The sequence below is a fragment of the Manis pentadactyla genome, chromosome 7, assembly GCF_030020395.1.
Source record: "Manis pentadactyla isolate mManPen7 chromosome 7, mManPen7.hap1, whole genome shotgun sequence".
In the NCBI taxonomy this organism is placed as follows: Eukaryota; Metazoa; Chordata; class Mammalia; order Pholidota; family Manidae; genus Manis; species Manis pentadactyla.
This window is the reverse complement of record NC_080025.1, coordinates 64,111,807-64,123,533: the sequence shown is the minus strand read 5'-3', so window position 1 is coordinate 64,123,533 and position 11,727 is coordinate 64,111,807. Positions and strand designations below refer to the sequence as shown.

General features: G+C 32.1%; 1 protein-coding gene across 1 annotated transcript in view; it reads left to right on the top strand.

The window, feature by feature from the left end:
• Positions 1–692: 692 nt before the first annotated feature.
• The window catches only part of GNAT3 (G protein subunit alpha transducin 3), a 46,227-nt gene continuing 35,192 nt past the window's right edge, over positions 693–11,727 (top strand). Inside the window, exon 1 of the mRNA XM_036897989.2 lies at positions 693–921. Coding sequence (XP_036753884.2) covers positions 804–921 — 118 coding nt within the window. The 5' untranslated portion in view covers positions 693–803. The remainder of the gene's footprint in view (positions 922–11,727) is intronic.

Genomic DNA, 11,727 nt, shown 5'->3' with positions numbered 1-11,727 from the left:
CACATAAACAAAAAAATTGTTCAATATAATCTCTGTCCCCAAGCTTGCAGATTTTCAAGAAGTACACAATTACTATTAGGGTAGGGTATTATCCTATAGGTAGTATCCATAGCAATGGAACATATTTAGGTATACTGAACTATTCTAACTTTTCAGGAAGAACCGAATTACCTACTGTTTCAAAGTACACCACTTTTTATTCCCTTGGTACCAAATCAATAACAGTCCTTACAGTACAGCAGCTTCTGTAGAGATTCTCAATAGCTGAGTCAGAATCTAAGTATAGTAGACTATAAGTTTGGATAATTCAATATATTCTGGTAGTTAGAGTGATTATTAAGAATTTGAAGACAGAAGAAAAGATGCAAGCTTCTTGACTAGTAATAACTTCAAGTAACTGTAAAAAGGTTGCTTATTAGTAAGAAGATTTCCATTTGAATTGCTCATTTCAGATTATCTTTGGTGTATAGATTTGGACAACTTTCTACATTACTGTATACTCTTCTTTAAGAAGATGAGTAGATTTTCAAAGATGTTCTAGAAGTAGTCATTTAATTTAAAAGCATAGGAATTTCCTCTTTAGCTTCAACCATACAGCCACAGGGTTGTATGATTTGACCCTCTGATCAGGCAACAGTTCAGAAAGCCTCTCCTTAGTCAAAGCAGAATCTTAGAGAGTGAGGGATGGCTGCTGGGTAGCTGGGCAGGGCATTACTCTTGGATCCTGTGTCTTAACCAGAGACCTGAGCTCTGCGTTTGAAAAAGTTTGAGCAAATAAGCTGACAAATATCTAACACCACAAGATGGGAAGCAGAATTAGCTCAGAGAACAAGGAGTCAGCCAAAAGATCAAAGGAACTGGAGAAAAAGCTTCAGAAAGATGCTGAGAGAGATGCAAGAACTGTAAAGTTGCTGTTATTAGGTAATTTTTTTTCCGTTTGCTTTCAAAATGCTGATCTTTTCCAATTGTGATGTATCTATTTTTCTCAAACTTTAATTTCAAGTGTATTACCATACAGGAAATTTATTATGAAAATGTGGTTAGAAACATCAATAACTTTATATGTACTATAAATATTTATTAATTTTTTGTTTAGCATTTCATTCCATTTTTATTGTTAAGGTGAGAGACAAACATGACATGACTCAATTTATCTGTCAGTAATGCATTTTACTATGATTGAAAGAAAACTCATACACATTTACTATTTTATCACACCCCAGTCATATCCTGAATGTCAGCTTTTTAATACTGAAAACAATCCTTTAATAACAAACTATAAAGATTTGTTATTGTCTTTGAACAGAAATATATTGAGTTGTTTGATATATTATTTAATTACTTGAGCTATTAAAATCAGTCTCAAGTTATTCAGAGAGTAATGATAAGATACTTCAAGTTATATTTATACTATTCAGCCTTCTTAATACTGCCTACAGTAGTACCTGTATGCTCAGAAAATATTCGATTTAAATCCCTTTAGGATATATATTCATTCAGGTTATGAATTATGTCTCCTCTATCTTTCCATTCCCTTAAACTCAGTACAATGTTCTATACAACTACAAATTCAATAAATGTTCAATGACCTGAAAGATTGAAAATTATCCATATACCACACATTTTTCTAAACAAAATGTTTAACATGTAGTGGTTACTGGAAGATAAATGTGTTTCTGAAATAAAAATAAAGACCCATAAAAAGAATACAAAACATTAACTTTAACCAGTGTGCTTTCCTCCTGCTCTTACACACAAGGACTTCATTTTATCTCAGAATTGTGAGTCTTTCACACAACAAAATGTCCTCAGTTTCCTAAATGGTCCTTTACTGTGTCTAGTTGGCTCCCAGCAGCACGAGTGTCTGAGAAACCAGCTGTGGGTATTTCCAGCACTTACTCCTCAAAGGAAAGGAAATGTGCTCCCCTTTATGAACAAGTTCTGTGGCTGCACCCTTGCCCACAGCACTTGTAAGTAACCACCTAGAGGGCTGGAAACTGAGAAAGATACTGGGTCAACTCTTGTGAAACCAGCAAATATACTTTCCCTAACACTCCAGAGTCATCTCTGAGGCTTTGGTCATGCAAAGAAAAAAACAAATAAAAGGTGAGAGGGAAAGCCAAGCATTCCTACAAATGCATTCTGTGTCCTTCTTGTATTAACAATAGTGTAAGAGTAGTGGCAAAATACATTTAAAATCCCCATGTTTGAATAGAATTTCAAAAGAACAGATATATTTTCAATGTATCAAATATTTTTACATTAAAGTGGTGGGTTAGATCAAGAAGAAAGGGTAACTTTTGGAACCAGAAATATAAAAGAATCATTAGTGGTACTATTACATCTTTTACTTTCCCAAGACAATCACAATTTCATAATTTCAAATCCAAAGTCACCCTTCAATCTGTTTAGATTTCTTTGGTTCCAGGACCATGTGCACTGAACTTGTCACATCTTATTCACTCAAAATGAATCAAATTCTCTTAAGCTCTTCCTATTTCAAATATATTTCAAACACTTGACGAAGTTTTCCCTTCTGGACTCTATTTGAGTACTATGCATAATGATTCAATTGCAAGTTCAAAACAATAGTCTTGTAACAACTCTGCTTTGATTCTCATTTTTTAATTGAACTTAAATTCACTAAAGTGCAGTTTTTATATTCAATTTGCCCTCATTAAGATATAAATGTGTTCAGTGGAACTAAACTAAACCTTCCCACCCTCCCATCCCTAGATCCTCTCACTAATAAAACCTATTTAATTTCTCCCATCATTGAAACAGTGACTCATTTATCAGTGTAGTGTGAACAACAGTTTTTAAGTTTATCAATAAGTGTTTATCACATCAGACTAACCTAAGTTAAGGCTTAGGGATCAGTCTAACACTATTTCTGTAAAAATTAGAAATTGAAAAGCATTTTTGACAGAATTCATTCTTTATGTTGATCTTGTTTTCTGATGAATTCCTACGTACTTAAGCACATAATGAAACTTGCCGAATTTAACATGCACTATAGACTAGCTGGACAATTTTGTATTATTGGACACAAGATTCCACTGAATCTGAAGAGCTCTTAAAGTGCTATCTTACAAGTAAAGGATCACCTTGCAGACAGATTCCTTCTTTATTATGCGTTTCAGACATTCAGTGAAATTACACAGATGCCAAATTTTTCTTCTTAAGCCAAAAGAAGGCTTCTAGGAAACATTGGAGATGACTCATATATTCCTGGCACATTTGATAATTGCTATTAGGACAGTAAGTCACACACTTAAAAAAAAACGCCTGTAGCTGCCCCAGAAAAGAACATTTTAATACGAAAAACAAATTCTAATTAGTAAGATGTTCTCTTTTGTAGACTTCTAAGTTAGCTTTTTTAAGACTTACAAATGCTTGATTAAACTTTATTTCTATTCAAAAGAAATACCTGTCATTTAATGGTGGAAAGAGTGCGGACCGTGTTTCCATTTTTTGTAATGTCCCTTCTCTTCAAATTTTACATTACTTTCTCCTGTAGTTTTTTAGATTCAGAGCTCCATGAGAAGTATAGGGGAAAAAAATCAGCTTGTTTTCCTTCATATGTGAAACACTACACATTCATTCTACAATTCTCAGTGATGATATAATGAGCTTTCAGACTTGATTTCCAGCATTATCATGGGCCATGCATCGTTGGTGTTCTTTTTCCTTTAAGTTTTCTAAAACTTTTTATTCTTTTTTTTCTATGTGCTATATTGTAAACATCAGACTTTTTTTGATGGTGCCATCTGAGTTTGTTTTAAAATATTATTCCAATCATCTGACTTCTACAAACATGAACTTTGATGGATTCTAAAGATAAAAAGATTGTCTACTTTAAATGTGTTTATATTAACCTAGCTGAGCAACATTTTCAAATTTTCCAAATGGTCCATTTATTCAATGAATGAACATTTTTGGACGCATGACTTTTTTTTAGTAAGACATAGGAAAATTATGATGACTGTGAAACTCTCTAAAAGTCTGTTACAAAATAGCTGGAAATATAAGATTGCACAGCAGAATTATCTAAATAGGTTTGTCCACCTGGCAGAATGGAGAGACTACAATTCAAAACCAGTAAAGTAGAAGATATTTTTAAGCCATCTGAGATAAAAACTGATATGTTAACATTTTTATCAAGTGCTATGCTTTTTTCACTTCTCTGAGTGACCTAGGACTAGTCACATGGCCTCAAATAATGGGTGTCAAAGGATTTTGTAAATTGTACAAATCCAGACAAATATGGCTTATTCTTCTGGGTAATAGATTCTCAAGACTGAAGTAAATTGAATGTTAATAAATATATACAATTTTTCTTCCTTTTTTGTATACTTAAAAGAAAACAGGACACAAGACTCAAAAACTTAGTTCTATTTTTAAATAGGTCTTTATTTTTATTTTTAAAAAGTACCTCTGGATATGAGTAGGAGAGGATGCAGGAAACAAGAGGTGTCCCTGAGTCACTGGGTAGATTATAAATTCATCAAATGTAAGACATTCTTTTTGAGTTTCTGTTACACCAATAGAGTCAATGCCTGTCCATAGATACAATCAGATTAACAGATCCCCTGAAAAAAATGATATTAAGATGAGCCAATAAATTTCTTTGTGATCACTAGTAATAAGAGAAGTATGTTGTGAACATGTAGGGCATATTCCTGAATAATGTTTCTAATATTTTGTTTTATTTATCTAAATTAAAGCTGTTCTTTCCTTGCTTTAATATTTTATTTCAAAATATAATAATTTATTTTATGTCTCTAAAGATATCCACTTCTGTGGATGCATGAATGTTTTTAATATAAATGTTTAAAATTGCTTTTCAATAATGTGGAGAGAAAACATGCAGTAAAGCTCTACTTGGAGAGTTTCAAACTATCTCCAAAATGTAACAGACCACATCACGGCGATTTCAAAGTTCCAGAAGCAAAGCCAAATATTTATAAAGTTGCATTTATAAAGAATGGCAGATGGCAGCATCAAGTAGCTTTCTAAAACACACCTTTTTCCAAAAGCAAAAAGCACTTGGGTAAATGTTTTGAATAAATCTGATTATTTAAGATTAATTTATCTCAAATAATCAGCACATGTTAAACATAGACTCACAAGTCTCTCATATAAAAGATGCAAACCATTTATTAAGCCATTCCGTATTTAACCAAATGATGGTATTTGTTAATGAGATTAAATATCCTGTGTTGCTAAGAATGTCTCTTCTTACATTACAATTTAACAGAACCTCCCTGGTAATATCACAGAATATTTTTATATTCACATTTTTTCATTCAAATCCTGAATTACTGATGCCAGAACAACAATTTGATAGGCAATCAACAGTTAACATAAAGTTATTTACCCCTACTGTTAGAAAGCAAGCAGGTTAGTGGAATATTTGACAGCATAAAGACTCACTATGTTTTACATGGAATAAATATACTCCAGTTAAGATTTTAGATGCAAATTCAGAAACCATCTCCTTATTTAAGGGTCCTCTAAATACTAATGTGTAAATACATCAATGTAGAATTTGAACCTAAAGAATAGGATTCAAGATGAGATTTCATCAAGATATGAAAATACCCATTCTGTGTCTTTGATCTCAGGGCTTATAAAGTACAAGTCATGGGTTATTTCCTGCCACAATATTTTATATTCAAGTAGAATGAATTTGCTACTTAGAATTGTTCTTTTAAGATAGTCTAGAAATTTCATTCTCTCATCAGGATGTTATATTGTATTATTTCTCATACTTTTCCATGCTTACTGTATTAGTTATTCAATTTCAAATACTTCCCTCCAATAAGAGTCAGTCATTTTAGTTGCATTCCTATTAAAATTCTGGAATATGTTGTCCCCTTAATCTTCTACCTTTATTGACACTCACACCATCAACCCTGAATAATTATTCAAAGTTCTCCATTTACCACTCTGTTCTAATACACTGTTCCCAACGGATTTCCTCCAGAGAGATGCTACTGAACATCCTTCCAGCCCTTAGTGCTGATCTAACCCAGATCCCCCCCATAAACTCCTAATTTCCTCCATTCCCAGGCATTGTAAAATAAAACAATTTATCATTTTCAGTTTCCTGGCTGACAAATTCATTTTGAACTTTGGCTGGGCCAATATTATTTTATTTATTCCTAGTTTTCTACTAAAATACTCTAAAAGGCAGCTGTTTCTGCATTCCCAACTCATGTAGAATTTCCTCCCCTCCCTCCCACCCTAGACGACCACCCATGCATGTGAGCATGATCAAGCCATCACCTCCAGATCTTACTGAGCACTAATTCATCCTCTTCTACTTCAACCACTGTTAAGGAAGTGGTAGTATTCCATTTTAAGACTCTATTTCAGCCTTTGTGCTACAAATTATATCCTCTTCCATATCTTAAGAATCTTGCTTTATGAATTATTCTTTTGCCATTTTCAAAATCCTTTACTGACTCCTTCCTCTTGTAATTTAAAGATATTTCCATTAGTCTAAAAAAAAAAGTTCTTTGACTCTATAATCCCCTTGAATTCATCCTATGAAGATATGGTTTTATCTTTTAAAAATGTTTTTATATTGAAATGCTTCTCAAAGTAGTTTGTGCTCACTACTTCTATTTTCTTACCCTCTACATACTTCTCAGTTAATTATAATTTAACTTGTCTATCCTCCTCTTTACTAAAAAATTATCTCCCACAGCTCCAATAGCCCCCAATTCACAAAACTCAGACCTCCATAACTTTAAATCTCTGTTCTTTCTTAACTCCTGTAACACTCCAATACCTTCTCAATTTTCATATCCCTTCACTCCTCAATTCAAGTTTGCTTCTTCTCCCCATTCCTAAATGGTTTCATTCGCCAAAGTTTGTCCTTGGACCTCTGTGTTTTTCAATCTGTACTCTTTCTTGGGAACCTCTTATCCGGACATAATTATCATTCCTAGAAGAATGGCACTAACATCCTTTTTTTACCACATTTCTTGACCCATAATTGCAAATTTCTATTATTTATCAATAACCTGATTGTACTTTGAGAGACCTTAAAATTATTTTCCAAGTTTATCTTGCTGTTTATTCATCCCCAAACTTTGCTTTTAATGGGGTCCCCATTATATTTTTTCCATTTTATCAACTCTCTAGTTCTATCTTCTTTAGCTCATTTCTTTGTGATCATTCCCTGCCCATTGTCAATCTTTTCACAAAGGTTAGTTTTAGTTCTATCTCTGATGGGTTAGACCTCCTATTTCTCTTTTTCCACTGCTTCTGTTATTGTTTTCAATATACAGGAAAACCCTATGAAATAGATATTATTTTTATTATATTGATAAAAAGAAAATGAGAATTTAAGAAGGAAATTCAGTTTCTATGATCACAAACTTGTATACAGAACAAAACCTTTGATTTTTATGTGTGTCAGTTTTAAATTAGTTATCTGTATTCTGAGTTCTGTGAAAACAGAACGTGTCTACTTTTGCTCTTCACTGAATTCCTGCGGCTTAGCACCGGACAGCATGCATGCATAATGTATGGAGGCATGATAGAATTGGAATCTAAAATATTTCTATAAGTTGTTCATCCTGACTAAAGCATAAACATACATTTGGCATGTAGGAATACAGCTAGAAGACAGCCATATATTTCACCACAGAGGAGCTTTCTTTTTTTTTTAATTGAGATAGTAAGATATTGATAAGTTTTCAGATGTAAATGAGAATTATAATACCTGGAGTTTTTTGTCAAAAGCCATCCTGGCTATCCTATGAGACTGAGATTTTATGAGGATGATTAGGAAATTTGTCACTGCCATGGAAGTACTTGATGAGACTGTAAATTAGGTGGAAATTACAAGTTTGGAAGTAAGATTTGAGAGACATTAGGTGACAAAATCAATAGAACTTGGTGGCTGACTACATTCCAGGCATCAAATGTGTATAGGCTAACCATGTAATTAACCAGGGTCTTTTTTAAAGCTTTATTTTATACAAAAAGTTGTGTGCATGACTGTTCCCGCAATGAATTTACCTTTAGACAAATATCTATCTAATCTTCTATGTTTCTATTTAAAATAGGCCTGTTTGGGAAAAATTATGTACTTCAGTTTCTTCCTTTTTTAGACTAAAGGGAATACTAATAAAAAAGGTGACATATTTGTTTAAATACATCTCAAAATCCAAGAAGGCTCATATGTCAGAAATATTATCGGATGTTTTTAAAACAAGTATAAAATTGGAAGTATTCAATAAAATTTCATAAGAAAGAAAAGACAGTAGTACATAGTCACAACATTCTTTCTGACAACTGAAACATTCTTAGTTTTCCTGATGAGGTGTTTTACAGATTAGTGAAATTATTTTGTTGATTAATACTATATCACATAAATAAGCACTCAAAAATATTAGTAGTCATAAAAATATATCTGACTCAATGTGTTACACTGAAAAACATAATATTACTTGTGTCATATTTATGGAAAAATATTTACATTAAATCTAATCAAATATAGAATAGAGATTACATAAAATTGTGCTAGAGTTCAGAAAAAATGTCAGTGTCATGAAACAAAAATACCAACAATATGACAAGCAAAATGTTCTAAATTAAAAAAATTTAAGTAGCATAATATGTAAACCTTGATTGGATCCAAGATCCAAAAAATATGAAAAACATTTTTTGGTACAGATAATGTGAATATGAAGTGTATATTAAATAATATTTTGGATTTATATAAATTTTCTCAAGCATGAAAATAGTATTGTGGTTTTATAGAAAAATGTCCTTATGATTACAGGATGTATTATGAAGTATTTATGAGTAAAATGTCTGCTTTCAAAATGTTCATCAAAACAAAGCATATAAAAATATTTTGTGTATAAATATATATTAGAAAGAAAGTAAACATGAAAAAGCATTCATAACTGGTAAACTTTAAGAGTATAAAATATAGGTTTCTAATGTACTATTTTCTCAGACTTTAGGTTTTAAGATTACTAAAATAAACAGTTTGGGAAAACAAGTGCACATTGGGATATTACTTATTTTCTGGCAAAAGAAATTATACAATTTATCTATGAATCTATCTGCAAATTCAATATAGATTTACAAGTGAATTTTTCCAATTATCTCATGAATGAATCATTTTAAAAGTACATAAAACTTACAGTAAATTCTTAATGCATTATTTGATAACCTTGCCAAGTAAAATTAACAAAGACAGTGACCTGCCAATCTCCTTCACAAACATTAATACAAAAGTCAAAGCAAAATATTAGCAAACTTATTCCAGCAATGTATACAATGTAAAAAATTTTTAAATAAAGAGAGAAAGTTGTGGGATGGGTGGTAGTTAAAGTGGGAGGGAGTTATCCCAAGAAAGCATGGTTGAAACAGTTTTACAACATCAGTATTACTCACTACATTATTGTTAGGGGAGAAAATTCATCATGATTGTTTGGAGATGCACCGAAAGAAAAACAAAAAGATAAAACTTTCATCTGTTTTGCAGTAAAAATGCTTAAACTAGAATAGATGGCAATCCCCTTAACCAGATAAAACAGTATGTACAAAACCTTCAGTAATAGTCATACTTAAGAGCAAGCATTTAGCATTGTTGACTACAGATAACCAGGACTTATTAGTGGGCCTGTTACAGTCTCTTGCCCTTGATGCTCTTCTCTCCAATGCTTTTATCAGGGATTTGGGTAAGGTGGATAAGGGAGCATTTCACACTTGAGTAAGACTCAGAATTGAAGCATACAATGACATATAACAAAGTGCTCTCAACTAGCAGAAATACTTGGTCCAAATAAACAAAGTGGAATTTAATAGCTACCTTTTACTGAGGTCAAAATCAATGACACATATGTAGTATGTGAGAGAATATGTTTGCTAAGAGATGATGTGAAAAAAAGTAGACAAATTTTAACTAGTATAAATACAATATAGGTAAAGAATGTTATAAAGCTACAGAGAAAAAAAAAAGGCAAACTAATCATGGTCTCTATCAAGAAAAGTGTTTTATTTAGAAACAATTACCAGGAGTCAGGCACACCTAAATTGCATTCCTATCCTATTACATCAGAATACCATACCAGTGCTTTTGATAAATCTCCTGATATCTACATCACAATATTTAGTACCAGCATTTTGGAAGAACATTGGCTCTTGTGTGGAGTGTGATTCAGTGTAGTAAGGAGTCTAAAGATCATGTTCCACAAAAAAGGACTAAAAAAATGGATTATACTTGAAAAGTCTCTTACAAAAGAGATAGAACATGCTTCAAGTAATAGAAAATGTTGAAAGCTCACTATCTGAGTATGTCCTAAGTATTTTATGTGTAATTTAATCTGCCCAAACCCTAAGATGTAGATATTAATAACACAATTTTACAAAACAGGAAACTCACTCTTAAATTTGATCTGGATACTCAGTCAGAAATAAGTGCAAGCCCACATTTACTTAATTTCAAAACATAAGTATGCTTATTACATTCTCCTCCCCTCACTCTAGACTATTTGAAGGGTTGTCATGTGGAAGAGACAGGTAGAATTTTTGTTGCCCCATGAGAAGGAGGAATAGTGAGGCAACAAATTAAGTAGCTCAAAAGGATTGCCCTAAAAAGTCTTTTGTGCCAACAGTCTACCAATGGTTAACAAGCAGATACTGCATACCAGTATATCCATGAAAGTAACTGCTTTTATATTAATCTAAAATAAATGAATTTAAATAATTTGTAAGTACTGAAATCATTTTGACATTGAACACTATCAGTGCATTCTTAAAAACAAAGCAATATTACAGCATTAGTATGGAATCAGGAGACCTAGGGTCTCTGCTTTAAGACAGGTCTGAGGCTTTGGATGATTTATCAAATTTCTAGTGGACTCACTTTTCTTATGCATAGAATGAAGAGAGGTGCATAGTTGATTTCTGAAGTTTCCTTCTACTGTAGAGTTATGTGAATTTTTAAGATTGCCTACAAAAAATCTTATTCATGATTATAAGTAGAAGTTTGCATTCTTATTTTGCCTGTTTCAGTGAATTATACCAAATAAGCACTCAAGCCTTCAGTGTGTTCAATTGAAGTTCAGTTACAGATACAGATATAGTGTAACTTTAAAATTGTTTTTTATATTTGTAGATAAAAATGTGGAATAAAAACCCTAATTAATTATAATAAGATTAAAATAATTTATGGATATTAAAGTATGAACAGAGTATAAACTTAAGTAATTATTTGAAACATTACCTACTTCAAAGAAATAAATGTGTATTTGTTAAAATTCCTTTGGTACCCCTTGACCCAGAAAATAATTTTAGTGGTGACCACAGTTTGGAAGGAAGAGATTATTTTGGGACACCCACAGTCTATGTGAATGTGCTGTTTTGATGTAATATTTGGCTCTGTGACATGATCTAATCTTACAAGAATGGAATGGCTATTGTGAACTAAGACCTAGAAGCATTGTGAGAACGGGATTCACAAATTTATTTCTGAAATAAGTTTGCAACAGGATTCTAAATAGTAAATGAGATTTTTGGAGAGATTGAGTTTTCTTCAGAAATTATCCTGTTAATGCTATAGTTGATCCTACTGAACCTTCATACAGAAGTCTGAAATCAACACACAGAGCAAGGAATCCAGATACCTTCTGTAAAGTCTTCCAAAGGAGCATATTAATGTTTCATATGAAGTTTTGTGGTAAGGCAGGGACA